The sequence below is a fragment of the Falco peregrinus genome, chromosome Z (assembly GCF_023634155.1).
Source record: "Falco peregrinus isolate bFalPer1 chromosome Z, bFalPer1.pri, whole genome shotgun sequence".
Lineage (NCBI taxonomy): Eukaryota > Metazoa > Chordata > Aves > Falconiformes > Falconidae > Falco > Falco peregrinus.
Window position 1 is genome coordinate 57,088,862 of NC_073739.1, and position 17,718 is coordinate 57,106,579.

The 17,718-nt window shown below is 42.5% G+C and overlaps 1 protein-coding gene across 2 annotated transcripts in view; it reads right to left on the minus strand.

The window, feature by feature from the left end:
- Nucleotides 1–7,646: 7,646 nt before the first annotated feature.
- The window catches only part of MRPS27 (mitochondrial ribosomal protein S27), a 46,517-nt gene continuing 36,445 nt past the window's right edge, over nucleotides 7,647–17,718 (minus strand). For both annotated transcript variants that reach the window (XM_055790379.1, XM_027796681.2), the window contains 3 exons: nucleotides 15,655–15,797; nucleotides 12,100–12,255; nucleotides 7,647–8,027 (listed from right to left, as the gene is read on the minus strand). In XM_055790379.1, the coding sequence (XP_055646354.1) occupies nucleotides 7,788–8,027; nucleotides 12,100–12,255; nucleotides 15,655–15,797 (539 nt within the window). In that variant the 3' untranslated portion in view covers nucleotides 7,647–7,787. The remainder of the gene's footprint in view (nucleotides 8,028–12,099; nucleotides 12,256–15,654; nucleotides 15,798–17,718) is intronic.

Consider the following 17,718-nt stretch of genomic DNA (forward strand, 5'->3'; position numbering starts at 1 on the left):
CTCAAAAAAACAATGACTATTTAATGCTAGACAAGAATCAATCTCTGCTTAGAAACTGGAAAGTAAATGCGAAAGATTACTTTTATACCCTGTGGCGTAAAACATTACCATGATGTACCATGACGTGGCTTCTTTTTGTTGTTCTCATTTCTGTATCCCTCAGCCCCATGAGAAAACACCTCATTTTCAGCAAGTACATGTTCAACGGGCTGTGTCAGAGACGATACCCAATGAAGTAACATCAAACTGAGCCCACCCTGGCTTGGAAAGGAGGTCATTTCCAAAGCTGTTGCAGTTTTACAAGAGTGCACAGCTTGTCTCCAGTGGACATGGACCCTTCCTGACTGCCGCCGCCCAGTAATCCCAGTGCCGTTAAAGGGATGTTGTAAGATCAGGCTTTCTGGCTGTGTAGTTTTGCTTGCCACTGTGACGCCTGCTGTGGTGAGGTGCAGCAGCCAATACTGATGTTTTTTAGCTTTAGTTTTTGTCGGGAGACGGTAAAGACATGAAAGCAGGTAGAGGCTGGGACAGCAGGGAACGAGGGGTGCTCGTTCCCAGAAGCAGTGGACCTGCAGGATTTCCTTCACTCTCAGGCAGCATGCTGTCTTTTTTTGTGGGCCATTACCCATCTCCAACATCTAAGTTTTCATTTGTAATTTCTAATGACAATAAGAAATACCATGCTTGGGTTGAATTGGGCTAAGCGTGGCAAAATAGAGGCAAATGAAGACCAGATGAGGAGAGTCAGCTGCTGCAAATCTTATTATAATCCTGCATATGTGTATGTCAAGGGTTTTTGAGCTGTTGTGGTAGAGTAGCCTGATGCCACTTAAAATATATTACAATGATTGCCCAGATCAGGCTTCAACCCGAATCATTCACCTGCAGTCGCAAGGTGAAGTTCTGGATTTGCACTGGTGGGACCACCCACGCTGCCTGTGGGTAGGGGCAGGGCAGCCTGGTCTGTAGTGTTTGGCTTGCTGCTCCCAGATGCCAAATGGAAGCTCCTTTCTTCAACACAGCTGCTGAGGAGGAGAAATTTTCTTTACACTACTGTTGTTAATGAACAAATTCAATCGGCTTGTGAAGTACTTCAGATGGCATGAGAAAACGATAGTCCCTCAGACCTTTTTGGTCTATCTACAAGGGATCTTTCTTGTGGTGTCCTAGACCCGGAGACTGTTTGATACTGATTTCCAGTGTCCTGTGGCTGGGAGGAAATTGTAGCTTTCTGTGGTTCCTAGGATGGGGTGAAAAGATGTGTCCAGAGGTCCCTTGAGTAATACCTATGGTAGCCTCTCATACAGCTGACTCATTCCCAAGCACTGCAGCAAAGCTCCTTGGCTTCCTAGAGGGTGTCTCTGGACATGCAGTACTTCTGCTACATGAGCACTGCCCATGTCCTTCACTGAGCTAACGTTTTTTGGCTACTTGTGGTCCCTACTTTCATCTCCCAAGATATGACCAGTCTACACTACCATGAAGCCCCCAGGACATTGTCCTCTGTTGTGTTCTGTGTGCTTTCTTCAGATTCAGCCCAAAACCACCAGATGCTGAGTGCCCTCTGTTTACCAAGGTGTTTGCTGGTTTTCAACTGCATGCTCGGCATCATTTCCACCAGAAATGAAATACTGAGGAGAACTAAAGAACTAAATCAGCAGGCACTGCAGTCTGCACAAGCTCTGTACGCGGGTTCTCACAGATCCTTACCACTCAATGTCGCTGCTTCTCTGCAGTTCAACAACTCCAGCACTGCTGGCCCCAGTGTGACTAGCTGGCGAGGCAGTGGTGGAGGCTGACTGTGCATCTGCTGCTAGCTTCACTGCCAAAATAATTACATGCCGTGACTTACCCATCATATTGCAGCTCGGGCCATCACCTGTGCTTGTGAATTATACAAAAGGAGATAAGTGAAATGGATGGAAATTATGTCCTAATACAAACAAAGCTAAATATACATATCAATATCTAGATACACTGAGGTTTTACCCCGTACATGTCTTACAGTCCAGAAATTAATTCTGACTGAGCTTTTACAAACTTTATGTTACCTCAGCCCAGCTGTGTTACTGTCTTAGCTTAAAGAGTTAAAGGTAAACTGAGCCACAGAGTCACTTAAATACTTCATATGAACCCCCTGGAGCGCAAATCAGTGTTTCCAGGAACAGTTTATGGTATCCAAAGATGTAATTATAGCAGCAGTTACCATGTGTAAGGACCAGAACAGGCCTGAACGTTTCTTTCCCAATCCATTTAAGGAAGGAACTGTCAGGATTTGCAATATACAAGATATATTGAAGGCTGAATTTTTTCCTGGTAATCTAATGTGCTTGTCAATGGGGCTCTAATGCTATTTCTGTGCCTGGGGCATCTGCAATTTAGAACGGGTTGAGTGGACTTCAGTTTATCAGAAAAGGTTAAGAGCAGCAACAGCGTTAGTACTATGCAACTGCTAGCTGAGTTTGGTGACAACTCTGTGATTACTATAAGAGATATATATATATATATATATTTCCATGGGGAGATTGACCCAGAGTAGATGGCCCCATTTTCTATCACATTTAGTATCTCCAGTTACTCTTGAATAGTTTTGTCACTAATTCTTGACCTACACTTCATTCTCCAGTTTTATTTTGAAAGAGTCAATATCCCAAGTTCAAGTTGTTTGTCATTTATGTCATCAGCAGTTTCTCTTCTACAATCAAAAAGCTTTGTTCTTATCTCAACATTTCCTATCACTAAATTTATGGGAATGTAAATTTAACTTTACTTTCCACAAATGTGTTCAAATACTCACTAGAAATAAATTTTGCAAGGTTCCATTGCAGTTTCCACATAAGCACTCCCAGCAAAACCAGCAGCAGTGCTTGCAGAATCAGATGCTGTTAGGTGGGCCATCTTGCAAAGTCAAGGGTGCAGTTCCCTTCTGTAACTATGACTCCAGCTTCCTGAGGAGGTGGGGCAAGACAGCACACTTGCCAACCTGTGCCCCAGGCTGTCTTCTGCCTGTCTCAGTGGCAGCAACAGCTGCTTAGGTCAGAAAGCCCCTTGCACCAGCCAACATTCATTTGCAGCTGGGGTAGGTCATCCTTCTGGTCCCACAGTTTTAGGGTGACCAGAGTGCCCTGGGACAGAGCAGCCAGCAGCTTGGACAGGCCACTAAAGGAGGGACCAGGTGCTTGAAGCTGTGAGAAGGGGCTCAATACCAGCGCTGTGTGTTGGACACAGCATCTGACCATGTCTGAGAGCATCCCGTAACCTTACCTTGGCAAGGTCAGGTGTTACCATAAATAGGGCCCACCTGTGCAAGGCTTCAGGCAACATTTATTTGAGCTGCAGGGGAATAAACATGTAATTTTCTTCTTGTGAATAATGGATAAGAGCCTTCACTGCCTCGCTGGAAGCGTTCTGCCAGTGACACTTGTGTGGGAGGAAGAACTGCCTATTTGCTTACCTAATCAGCAGCACATTTGGTATCTGCCATGGATTTCAATTGGGAAGCTTCTTTTTTAACTGAAATTAAGAGCTTTCAGTTAAAAGACTCTAAAGTGCTGTTTTTTTCTCCTAAGAGCAGCTGAATTCATGCCAACACACCAAACAGGCTTTGCATGTCTACTGGTTTCTGTTTCTTTTGGCTAGTGTTGAGGAGAAAAGGGTCTCTCCCATACCTGGGGAACTGCAGAGCTGTTAACACTGCCTAGCATGTGCAAGTCTGGCAGTGCTGTACCAGAAGCGTTATCACAGGCAGGTATTATCACAGAAGGTTATCACAGGCTGCTCATCACCTTGTTTGCTCGCACAGCTCAGTGACCGTGCATGCAAGTGTATAGCTTCTAGCACTGGGAGATCTTACCCTGCCTTTAGCTATACAGCCACCAGGATAATGAGTAGGGAAATTATTCAAAATCTGTCACAAAGAAATATACGGACAAGGGAGACATTGCAATAGCTTTAATCTAAATCACAGCCGTAGTCACAAATGAAAACGGGATGTGAAGCAACATTTCTAGAAGAGATGATCCAAAAAAAGGCGTTAGTGTTGCTACCAAGAAAGATTTCGGTCTGTCCTCTCCAGCAAATATTTTGTCAGTCCCATCCACATACAGAAAGGCCTAGGCAGCTGTCTGAAACAATGCAGCAAGGAGCAGCATTTCAAAAAGCTCGAGTGTCCTCGTGAGGAAGTGCTCACTGGGTTGTGAGCTTGCATCGAGCCAGTACCAGGACACAGGGCTGGACAAACTTGGAAGCTTTTTGTATTTGTAGATCACAAAAGTTGGTTATTTTATATGCATATATACACACATCCACATTCTTCCCTTAGCATCAGAGCTGATATTCAAGCTACAGAGTAAAAGCTGCTGTATGACTTTGCTTCCCCCCTCCGACCCCCACTTATAAATGCGGCCAGCTGCATCACAGCAGGTGATGGATGGCTATCAAGGAGTGCACACAAAGCCACCAGCATCCATACAGAAGGGCTTTTGACTACCTGGGGCTCAGTTTCACTCCTAGGTGTTGCTACAAGTGTCCCTCAAACTTCTTTTTCAAAGTAATCCAGCAAGCAGCTGAAAAACAGGTTGTGTGTGCAACATGATTTATGTAATAGGGCAAACAGGTCCATCTTACTTTCCCTGGAGTGGGAAACAGAAAAACAGGGAAGTTAAGCTGAGTTAGTTGTTATTATGTTGCTTTTTCATGCTGCTGCGTTTGTGGTGCACAGCTACTGTCCACATCTCCCTTAGGAAGCCAAACCCATGCCTGAAACCACCCTGGTCTGTGAATTACCCTGGCTCACAATTCGCTTCACTGCTGACCTCGCTCAAAGCAAACAGGTAGGAGAGAGAGCTAAAGAGCAGAGTACTTCCCTCCCCTCCCCTCCCTCAAGCTTCAGCTGCTAAGTCATGTTTCCAACCTCTGGAGGCTGAGCAGTGTCCAAGGTCCTCAAAGCTCAGGGTGCTGACTGCTTAGTACCCCGAGCTGCTTGCTGTCTGCAGAGCTGGGGGCACATTGCTGTTTCAGATGGGCGTGTAGGGCAGGGAGACATGTCCAGCCTCCTTGAGGAAGGGGAACAAATAAATGAGATGATATATGGGAGGAACTTGAAGAGGATCAAGGGTGAGGTCAAAGGGGAAGCAGCAATTAAGATTGCTGGAGAATTCAAGGGTGTGCAGGTAGGCTTGTGGGAAATGTATTTGCAAGGTGAGAAAACACTGGTTTGGCAGAAGCTGGCTGATACTGAGACAGTGGTAAGACCTGAGGTCGGGAGAAGCAAGATGGAGGCTACTGAACCACAGAAAAACACTTGGCTGGGGCATGGGAAGGGAAAAGGGCCCTGGTGTGCGGCCAGTCCAGCTAGTGGAAGTGTCAGAAGTGGCTTCCTGCTCAGGGAGATACCCAGCAGACAGATCAACGAGGGCTTGGCAAAACTTCTGGCTCCTTAAGCCACAAATGGTATGGGCCCTCTGCTGCAAGTCTTGTGTTTGGTGTCCTTCATCTGGTCCCAGGAATGTGCTTTGCTGCCTGCAAGCAGCAAAGGCGGTGAAAGGCTGTATCTACGCTGTTTTAAATTTAGGCTTTGGACAGGGCTCAGAGCATTCAAACCCACAGTGCCTGGAATAAAGCAATGAGGCAACCTACAACACTCATTAACAGGCTGCTCAGAGCTTCCAGGAGGATTTTGTTTTTCCTCCTGTTGCTGTAATTATCAGGTCTAAATAAATGGAAAGCGGGATTAGTTGTGGGGGAAGTGAAGTGTGCTCTGTGAAAGAGCAGGGGGCACGACAGCTGGCAGCTTGCTGGAGCTCAACTAGCACTAGCAGCCCAGCATAGCAGGGTGAGGGAGGGTGGAGGTGGGGCCACAAACAGGGTCCTTGTGCTGCCAAGACACAGATACCAACAAGAAACAAGGAGAAATTTAGCAGTGCCCATTGTGGCCTAGCCAAATGGTGCTTCATAAGCAACAGGATCAGGAGCTGCAGTGGTTAGAGGCCACGTGTCAGCAAGGAGGGGCTTAAAACTGTGGTGGTGCACAGAAGATCCCAGGATGGAGAGTTGGCATCTGTAGAGGGAAGCTGAGAAAGGAATCAGCACGCAGGAGTGACTGTAAACCCTTGGAGGCACAACCCATGTTCTGATACTGAAGAATTGAAATATGTTGTGAGGGAAGGGACACTTCATTCTCCTGTGGCTGGACTAGGAGTGATGACCTCTTTAAAGCCACCAGCTTTAAGGAAATTGTTCTTAGGAGTGTATTTGACCTACTACCCCCCCTTAAGACTCCCTAACTTCTCCTAGTAATGAGAAAGCATTAAGACCACGAAAAAGAAGAAACTTCAGGAATCTTGGGAAAAGTTGCCCAGGAAAGTCCACTGCTCTTTTAGTTAGGCCAAGGAACAAAATCATCCGCTTACCTGGAAACAGCATTCTCTTACTGCAGTATGGCAGAAACTGTGGGACTTGCTGGCAAGATGCAGGAAAAGACCTTACTGCCAAGTGCTTGGATGTGGAAGAGCCATCAGACTCTTGAGTGCATTTGCTGGGATTAAAAGTATTTAGTGTATGTGGATAAGATGCTTTCCTACATTTATAACAAGTTCACAGATCTGCAACATGTTCTCACTGGATTTACAGTGAGTTTGTGATCTGAGTTTTATCAGTCTATCTGTAAGACTAGACAGGTACATGATAAAACTGGAAATGCTTATCAGACCCTGTGGCGAAGCTCAGTGAGACAACACTGTTGTTGCCATAAGCTGCAATACAGCAGGGCTGTTGCTACTGTCTCCCTGTTTTCAAGGAACCTGCCCTACCATGAACTCCATAGTCACTGGCTGCAGCTGATGAGACTGGTGACAGGGAACATAAGCAGGAACGGATGCTGATGCATCCCACAACCAATGCACCATGATCCTTTCCTCCCTTGCCGTTTCCTTGTGCTGCATGAATAGCTACGTTGTTTTACCAATCTGAAGAATGGGGCATGGGACCAGGTACACAGCTGAGACAGGAAGGGATTTAGGTCAACCACCCCGATGAAACAGCACCGAGACTAAAAAAGGAAACTGCACTGCAGTATGAAGCTTCTCAGTGTGTGCCGAGGTGACTGTGAGTGTCTCTCTACTGATCTTAAAAATGGAGCAGAACAGCATTAGTAAAGTCAGAAATTTCTACCTTCCTTACAGGGAAGGCACATCTGAATGCCTGTGCAAGTGCTAACTCACTGGGCTAAAACTTCTTAGAAGCAGTTTTAGAAACAGTCAGAAGTTAGGCTTCCAAGTATAGCAGGCTTCCAAGTATAGTATAGTCAGGCTTCTATGTATAGTAGTAGTCCAAATTTTCCAAAATGGGTTGGGGAAAAAAAAACCCCAGCAATCAATATATGTTAATCCTCTTAGTGTCTGAAGTTCACAGTAGCTAGGGCATTCTTTCCTGTGAGAAACCCCTACTGAAACAACCTATGTTTGAAATGCTTCCCTCTTCTTTTGTTCCTTCCACCCTCTACACCTTTCATCACAGGCAAGCTACTTCTCAGGCCTTTGTTTCTTTGTGTTGTCTCCATCCCACCCCCTGCCTGGCTGATGGTAGGAGGAAAATGGCTCACATACAGGATGAGGATTTCTATAAATCACACGTGCTTTACTTCAGGAAACAGGAAAATGGGAAAAGTTTAATTTGCATACAGCAGTCACATTCATACTTGCAGCAGGATTGAAGTGAAATATTAGCAATGGTAAGCACTTCAGTGACAGAGGAATGCATCCCACTGCGGTAGTCTCTGAGTTCCAGGACTAAGCAGATGCTTTAGCTAGCTTCCTAGCTTCCATTTCCTGCTTTGCCTTTTCTCTGAACTCTCTCTCTCTCTCAATGAGAAGTGCTTGTTCTTGCTCCCATTCCTTTAGCTTCTGCTCATATTTTGCAATGTCTTCCACTTCACATGCTGGCAGTTTTTCGTTGACAAGCTGGGTGGTCAGGGTTAACAGGCTTTCAGATTCAACCTTGCCAAGTGAATGCAGCTTAGAGTACAGCTCCTGTCATAAAAAGGGATTTGGCAGAGAGTGAGAAGGAGAGAACCAGTCGGTCACAAAATAATCAGCCACAAAATAATTTCCTGTTAACAACCAACACATCACTGTTTCAATCTATTAGCTGAGCTAAGCAGGCCAGGTAACTATTTCACCCCAGCAAAGTGTTTCAACTTTGGTAGCTGGTACTATTTTTTGGAATGCTAACATCAACAACAATTTCTTTGAGCTGCAAAACTAAACCAATGAAGTTTAATTTTCATTAACCATTGAAAGTCTATGTATTTTTCCAAGTTCAATTATCTGTTATTAATGAAGATGAACTGACCAGTCAACTACAATAAATATAATCTGGACACCTCGGGTTTGTGTCTCACCTCAAAACTGACTGAATTATTTGCTTCATGCTGCCTGTATCAGCATCTGTCTCAACAGATGTGCATCACTTTAAATGCTCTCTTGCTAAGGCATACCAAGTAATTCCCATGATTTTCCTTCCCAGCAGTTACTGTGACCTGAGGCTTGACTATGCTTACACAGACTATACAATACTGCTAAAGCAAGGGATGTTTTTTCAGGGACATTCTACTGAAACTAAGAGCAGAGCTTCACTAAGAAACTGTACAGTGTTTCTTTCTCATGCTTTACTTATCTAGATTTCACGCAGCATAAAAATGTTAATTCACTTAAGAAGATGAATCATCCAGTGACACTGTTTCTGGCTTTCTGGAACCTTTAGCCTGATGGCTCACTGACAGTCTGATTAATTGCCTTAAAAGTGCAGATACACAACCAAGGAGGAGTCTTCTGGGGGAGAAAGATGACAAGGCACTGGGAAATTCTTTACCCCTTGCTCACCCATTAGATAGCAATGCGTTTTCCTGATTGTTCTTTTGAATAAAACGTTTACCTAGCCCAGCACTTGCCAAAATATCTGAAGTAAGTACATGCTCCTTTACTGGACCCTTTGAACAAAGCCTATCGTTTTGGACTGCAGGATGATAGAAAGAAGATGTGGGGATCATTCACCTCCAAACAAAAACTCTGGAGCCATGCAGATATCCAGACTTCCAGTTATCAGCGGAAGGTTATGTGCTGTGCTGCTGACCCTCTTACCCTAGTCCATGTTGGCAATATTCTGCAAAGCACTGCTCTTCAGCTGCTGTCCTGAGGCTCCGCTTTGTTCTTAAGCAGGAAACTATGATGTCCCCTTCTGAGGCCTCTCCACTTGTGTCTTAGGCAACACAACTGCAGGCTTTGTTGTGTTTTGCCAGACCCTTGAAGGTTTGTGCTGGACAGACAGCAGATTAAAAGACTCTTTAAGCTAGGCATGCAGGTCTGAAGGGCTTGGGTAGTTGGCTCTGTCTGTTTTTTGATTTTATGATAAAGAATGAAAACAAAAGCAATGGCTTTGAAGCTAACAGGCTAAAACCAAACTCGGCAATATGTAGGTGTATTAGTCTCTATTTTGTTTAAGATGTCAGAAAGTATACAATGCATCAGCGAGAAATATGAAGAGACCGTACAGCTTGCATCTGGGGAAGTAACCTGACAACTATACTCATGTTTACAGATTAGATATTCAGTTTAAACAGAACTGGTTCAGATCCTTCAGACTCTCCCTACTAACTACCACCAAGGATGTGCTGAAAAGGTTTATGCACTGAACCACAGAAAGGGAACAAACTGGAAACTAGCAGGACTTCTAAGCCATTACTAGTACCACTGAACTCCTGGATTCTTCCTTGGTTGATACATTAGTGAAATTAATTTAGGAAAGCAGCAGGATTTATGTCCTGCAGGTACCAAAAGGGCACATTCTTAAGTGGCTAAACGATTGATTTTTATAAGCAATCTCCAGGGCTCTGCATGCAGACAGTTAAAGGAGCACTGCTTTTAGGGAAGGTGTTCCCAGCGTTTAAGTGATGGAAGGAATTGCCTGAGGAACACTGTACTGAGTTGTAAACCTCAGAGTAAGGAATCTGAAAACAGGTAATTACAACTTGAATGACAATGTAAAACAGAGGGCCTAGATTACAGTTCTAAAGGCTTTATCTGGAGCCAAATGCCCTCAAGTCCTGTTTAGCAGAAGTGAAGGACATGCTGCCTCTCGCACATGGCATCTGTTAGGCCACCATGGCTTTTTCAGGGACTTCCTCCAACTGCTGTTCTGAAGGCTGGTATAAGACATGGAGTCCAAGTATGTGTATAAAAGCCATGCACAACAGGCTACAGTTCCGGACAGGAACTGTATGCCTACAGCAAATCCACATGCTTTCCCTCACATACCCAGGTGTATGACTTTTGAAAGAATTGGGAAACAGGAGACAGAAGCAACTGGTTTTGAGCTCTGTGAGAGAGACTGGGACATGTTGGCTAATAAAGGGCTGGACATAAGTGCAACCAAAGTGTTTCCATCAGCAGAAGTACAAATCTTGTGTTGGGGTTACAGCACATGAGGGGCACATGATCTGTGCTTGGGACAGCAGTTGTGAATGTCAACGTCACCAGAGTGCTCCAGAGCTGCCACCTTCCCTCAGACTTGTATAGATTTCTGGTGAACTTCTCTGCCCTGTGAACTACACCCATAGGTGTCCAGGGGTTCAACTGGGAAGACTGGCTGGTGCTGGCCTAAGGGATTTGAGAGGGGTCTGATAACTCCTTCTGGCATAGCTGAAATAGTATTTTGAATTGAGAGCTACTTTTCTCATGCAGACAACCAGAAATCGTGGCTAATTTACATACGCATTACTGCTGGATGCCCAGACTTCACATGGCATGAGGCACCTCACATGAGTGCTATCTCTTTCTTATATTCAGACTGTTCTGGTGAGAGCTTAGAGCTAAGCATTGGGACTATAATTTGTTGGCTCAAAGTCCCTGCACACCAAGGAATGCCTGAACTGGAGATAATTACAGAACTTGTGGAAAGGTTGAGGTGAGAAGAAAACGACCCTCTTGGCACTAGTCTGTCCCCAATTTGACATTTAGGCCTTGTTTTGAGCACTCTGCATTATTTTCTTCAAGACTAGACAATGCATAGACAATGACAAACTCATAAAAATGTCTCACTCCCTCCTTCAAAGGGCACTTATGTTTACCTAATTCACTGTAATTCATTCAAGCATTAATTACCACATGCTGAGCACCCACCAATTCCCAAACACTTTAATTAAACAGTTCTAAGTGCCTACAAAGCAAGTTTAATATCTAAAGAGTAATGGCAAACAATTCATGTAAATAAAAATGAAAGAAAGGAAAAGCGTGTGTATGTGAGGTGAAACCATAGATTACTAGTCTTTTAACTTCTGAAATTTCTTTGGAAGAACAATGGTCTGTATCCAGAACAACTGTCCAAGGTTGTGACAGCAACAATGGAAACTGATGGGCTATGGAAAGTGTACTACTACTGGAACTATAAGCCAGATCAGTTTCAACATGGGATATTTGATTTTTACCACAGATGATAAAATAAAATAAGCTTATTATATAGCTGTGAGATGATCAAATAAAATGCACTCATTATATAGCTATGCCCTAATGAACAACTGTTTCTGTGTTTCACATTGTTACCATCAGCATAATGACCTTAAGATAAAAAGGCAGGTGATACAGCCTTTACTTAATTCCCCAGACTGAAAGTATAGGATACAACGTTCCTACTTAAACATAACATACACAAATGGACAATAAATTCATGACGGTCTCATGCCTATTATAATTCATTGTAATGAACAAGAATCCACACAAGGTCAGATAATGGATCTCTAATGACATACCACTTCTGTGAACAGGACTGCATTTATCATTTTGATGTATGAAAAGTGAAGATAAAATCCCAGCAGACAAACAAAAGACAAGTGGCCTTGAGCATTTATGTCTTTTGTAGACTGCAGCTTCTTGTTTGAAGAAGTGCAAATGTAAGGTGACACCAGTTTCAAACAGGCCAGGTAGGACTCTTAATACACTGAAGCCGTATCAGTCTACTACCCATAATAAGCCAGCATATATATTTTCCAGTACACATTATGGAGATCTACCAGATCTTGGAATATTTAGATAAATGAAACTCTCTTACCTTGAATCGGCTGTAGTACTCGGGTGCTTTAGACTGCTCTGTTTCTTCTGATTCTGCACTCAGTGACTTCTGCTCTAATTCCTTGACTTCTTCAGCTGATTCCGGACCAGGTTTTGCTTCAAGAGCAGATTGCAAAATGGTCTCCAGAGCATCAATCTGAACAATGACATTTGTCACTATTGGCATAAACCATTCGGACACACGATCTGAGTAACAGCTGTTACTGTTACAAACTGTCATGTTTACAAACAATTTCATGAGTTACCATGTATTTTGAGATGACTTCTGTGTATGACAAAAAGAAAACCAAATTCTAAAATGAAATAGGACTTACTCTTGGAAGAATTTTGTACTGTACTGGGGACCTTTGAGGCTGGACATCAAATGCCTGCAAGAGAACAACTCCACCACCACCTCTCAACAGTAAAACTCTCCGTGACTCAGATGCTGACTCGTATTTGCAGATACATCAGGCATTAGGCTAATGTGTCCTCTTGGTCTGGTATCTGGCCATAAATACTAATGCTAAATGGTAGTCACATTGGTAACAGCATTAGCATGACATACAGTCACAGATACATCTAAGATATTACTATGGAATGTTTGAACAATGCCACAGATCATGTCAAGACAAGTTCAAAGAACCTGGGAAATAACCTGTTCAGCAACAAAAACATCCATTCCTATCATTAGTTCCGTAATTTAACAGGAAAAATGGAAATGTAGGCATATGATACATTGGTATACATGTATTTTTAATGTGACACCACTGCTCTCTTCATGCTTCTGTCTTTCAAGGTAGTAAGAGAACAATCCTCTCATCTAATTACAGTTCTATCAAAAGATGCATTAGTTTCACTAAGGGACTTGGTAAATTATTTCTGTATGTATTATTGGTAAGGAAAATTGAAATGCTATATCGATGATGCTGCTGTTTTGGGAATAACATAATCTCAACAACTGGAATTACTGGATGCAGGTTGCCTGCATTTTAAATGCAAATGCAAAGAGCTGTTATCCTTCCATGAATCCTAATTCTGCATGTTTATCAGTAGGATGAAATAACTCTGTATCTGTTTGTATCTGTATAACCTTTAAATCTATAATACTTTCTCCAAGAAAAAGGGATCTTGATACTTAGGATTTCACTTTCCTAGCATAAGTATATAATGCTAAAGGAATAAAAATTAGGCTTATTTGAAACAACATTCTTGACACTGAAATATAATCTTTAAACTAGCAGTACAGAAACAAGATGAAATAAGGAATGAAATAATAACTATGTGCTTGGAAATACATATGTTTATTTAGAGACTCTCTCAGACAAGTGAAAAAAAAACAGAAGTTGTCTTCCTTGTTCACAGTTAAACAATACAGCACAATACTAAACAGAATTTCTACTGTGTTGTTAATATAGTAGCAGCAGAGAGAAAAAAAAGACACCTTCCTAGTCAGAAATGAATGGAAGCTTAAAGCCCGAAAGAAAAATGACTTAAAACGATTGGGCAAATCTCTTGAAAATGTTTACACCAAACCTGCACGTTAAATAAGTTAATTTGAAAGCTTCCCTTTTCGATAAGGAAATTTATTCAGCCACAAAAATAGTACTACATTTTGGAAAAGAACCAAGTTCACAAAACCAGGGCTGTGGCTCTCTCAAGTAACTCTGTGATGGTGCACGCATGCAACAATGACTTACAACACGGCCCATACTTATCAGTGATACAGAATTACGAGCATGGCATAAAGGGGTCAACCCAGTCCTGCCCAAAAGAGGCTCAGGATACTACAGGAGAAAAAGGTTTATGGCACTTGAGGTTGTCTCCATCAGATCTGCTGCTGAATTCAGTAGAAGTTAACTGACCTCAGTATTGACTTTGTCAGTGCTCTTAGTACTTCACCCTTAGGAATACTGCATTTTAGTGGGAAATAGTAATTAAAAATATCTTCTGTGGATTGCAGCAGTAAAATCATAATGAGTATTTAGGTAGAAAAGGCCAGATCATGGAAATCAATACACTGTAATTACTTCACACCAGATAAGGATATGGACCAACATATTTTGCTTGTTTCTGCATTGGGGTCACAAAAAAACATTAGAGAAAAATTATTCTGATAATAACAGACCATCCAGGCCTGCTCTTGGTACTTAGCTTGGTAAAACCTATGACTTGCACTACTGTTTATTTACTGCTACCTAAAATCCAAATGAGGCCAAGTATCTCTTCAGGGAAGTTTCTGTGTGGCGCTCTCAGTCATTGTTCTCATTGGTTTTGGGGATCTACTACTGGATTTGTACAGAGGTACCTGCAGCATTAGCGAGCAATCAGTAATAACCTCAGTTTATAAGTTCTTAGTTGTTCACTAAACAAAGTAAAGAGTGCCTGTGAAGGAAGCATTGCTAGAGATTACTGGTGTTTACTATTTTTACAGTATTAGTTCACAGAAGGATGGGATCTTCTATGGACCTGTTGTACCACAGACAGACGGAGCCTTGTTTCAACACTAGGAATGTTCATTTACAACCCAGAGCAAGCTGAGAAGTTTTTTGATTTGTCTAGGGCTTGTAAGCAGAAAAAAAATCACATGGTTATTAAGCTGAGTTCTTCACACTTGGAGTAAGAAAGAAACTGCAAAATCACACACCTGAAGAGGTAACTCAAAATGGTGGAAGCTGCAGATGTGATGCTTCCTTCCCTGCACTGACCAGTATTACACAGAGCTGCTTCTGTGCATGGAGCAATGAATAGGAGAATCTGCTGAGCAGCGCCCTGGCCTTTGTCAAGGGAAATGCAGAGAATGCAAGCCTAGTAGTGATGCTAGCAAAAGGGAGACTTCCATGACCACAGACACCTTCATGAAACAGTACCAAGAAGCAAAGGTGAGACCTCAGTGCTGTTTCTATGTTCCAGCCCATGTGGTGCTGGTTTCCTAAGTTAATCGTCCTAAGCTGTCCGATTCCAGGATCAGCCTGATGCCCCACAGCACTCCCACACCCCAACTCCCTTAATTAGTGCTGACCTCACAAATGGACCAATCTATCCATCCTCCCCAGCTGAGGGCACTACAACCCATCCAGAAATCAATCTGGTTTTGGACCAGCATGACTCAGGACGTGATCTCAGAGGGCACAGAGTACATGAAATTAGTTGGGAGAGGAACAAGATGTGGTATTTCATCCTCACTGCTAAGAAGTGTGCCTCTAAGTGACTTCAAACGCTTGGGAAACAAAGGTGTCTTCCCATCCCCGCAGATGTGTTTCATATGACACAGAACGATGTGTCTCTATAGGGAGGGGAAGACTTAGGAAACATACTTAAATCCTCTGTGGCAATAACAAACACTCATTCCCAAGGACATGCCAGTAGACATCATCTCTGGTTCATCAACTGAAGCAGTGGTTCTATTCTAAACATTACTTCCCCTGTCTTCCAAAGACCTCTGAAATATTGCTGGGCCTCTTCTCAATAGCAAGGCGCAGAACTCACAGGTTTTAACAGAGTTTCGCTTGTATGAAATTTCCTCTGTTCAGTGGGTTATAACTTTCATACTTACAGCTTCCTTGCAGATTTTGCTGTCCCCTGACAATGAAGCAACATTCTCCATCACTTGCAAGGCTCTATTCAAGTATCCAGGTGTCCACATCAGTGGCATTAGATTGTACACAGCTCTCAGCCCTTTATTCAACTCCACTTTCCCTGTGATAAAAAAAAAAACACAACACTTTAGCAGTAGTACTTCAACACTTGAGACTTAATGAAATGCATATGGGTTGGCTCTGTTTTCCAGAAGTGTCTTCACTTCTGTGGTAAAAACAACATGCTCTTCTACAAAGCTGCTGTGACAGAACAGCTATTACCTTATTTTATTAAGGTGCCTTCTTTTTCCCCAACTTCACAGCTATTACATGTTTGTTTCTGATTCCTCCCCATTTCCCCTACACCTTTACCTACAAATCTTGTCCAGATAGAAAAGAGGAAAGGTGGTCAGGTTTTCTGGTTGTCTGGAAGTTGTAACAGCAGCTCTGAGCAAGACACCTGAAGACCTTAGACAACTGTCTCCTTTGCCTTCAGGGACTGACTGTGTAGAACGTGTGCACTAAATGTGAGACTCTGGATTCATCTCTGTGGCTTTTAGGGCCTACTCACACATGTATCGTGGACAGACTGTACAGTATTTACAATACACGCTCTGGCTAACTATAGGGCTTAGTATACCTATTTCTGCTAGAGCTTCCTAAGAGGAAATACGGGAGACCTGCCAAAATGAAATTTTTGTTCTTGATTTAGGACATTCTGTGCAACAAGGTCTTCACTGACTTTAGCAGGACCTGTGTCACTCAGCGCCAATAATATGTTTTTTCCTCTGATGGTAATTACTAGAGAACATGAAACTCCTACATAACAGAGGAAACGGACACCATGTTGCAGTTGGTGAGTACTAATTTACAATGATTGCTACTCTAAGGTTTTGATTTTGTCATTGTCAATGTTACGAATAATACCACTTCAGTGTAGCTTACATGAATTGTATCCAAGCTCTTAATCTAATTTGCACTCTGGCTATAATGACAGAAAAGCATGGAACACACCTTACTCTTCTTTACATGGAAGAGAATGCTTTAGGAAAAGGAGTAAGTGCACAAGGCTTATGGGCTGTAGCTAAATTAAAATAGCTGAGGTGCTTGAGGCCACGCTGTACTCATAAACATCTTTCACTCTCTCAGAGGTCGGTTCCATCAGCATTGGCAAGACTGTGGAATATGTGACATAACAGTAAATAGCTTTTGATCTACTGAATGTCAATGTCATGGAACAAGTACTACTGCTCACAGACAACAGTAAAGTGCATTTTTAAAATACTCAACCGATCTACATGACATAAAAACAACTCCAAACTGCATGCCAACTGTACAGCGAAGACCCTGTTTGTATCAGTATCTCCACTGGATAAGAAACTACAGTTCTATGGAAAATCCTGCTTTCAAACTGATTTTCTCATCTTCCCCCCTTTTTGACTGAAAATGACCTTGTTGTCCTACAGTCATGATAAATCTTTATCAGCATCCTAACTCTGCCATTACACACTGTATTTTGAGGCCACATTTTAAAAATAAGTCCACTTTTTATTACCCTCAATAAATTAAAGCATAAAATACAATGAAGTAAGTAAGTTTCAAATTAATTAATTTCAAGTAAATAATTATCTTGTAGAGAAGGACAAAACCTGTATGCACTGTATTTCACTAAAGGTTAGAGGATATTCAAGGATTATTTACCCCATTCCCCTTCCCTCCAATTCTGGATATACTCTTAATTGCTCTTGAATAACAAAGTATATCATTAGGAGTGAAGACTCCCTAGAAGACACAGTCCCTAACATTTAGCGCTGCTATCTGCTGTTCACAACAGAAACGTTAACTTTACAGTGACCAGCAAATGTTCTAAACATAGTGCTTTTCAGGCTGTGCTCTCTGAAGTTCTTGAGGTTTAAAGATTCTTTTGAGAAACCCGCTAAGAAAAGAGTCTATTGTTCATAAACTTACGTTTGTGTTAGGGAACTCTGCACTTTTGGTTGTTTTGAAAATTTGTCGGTCCACAAACCAACCAATCCTAGATT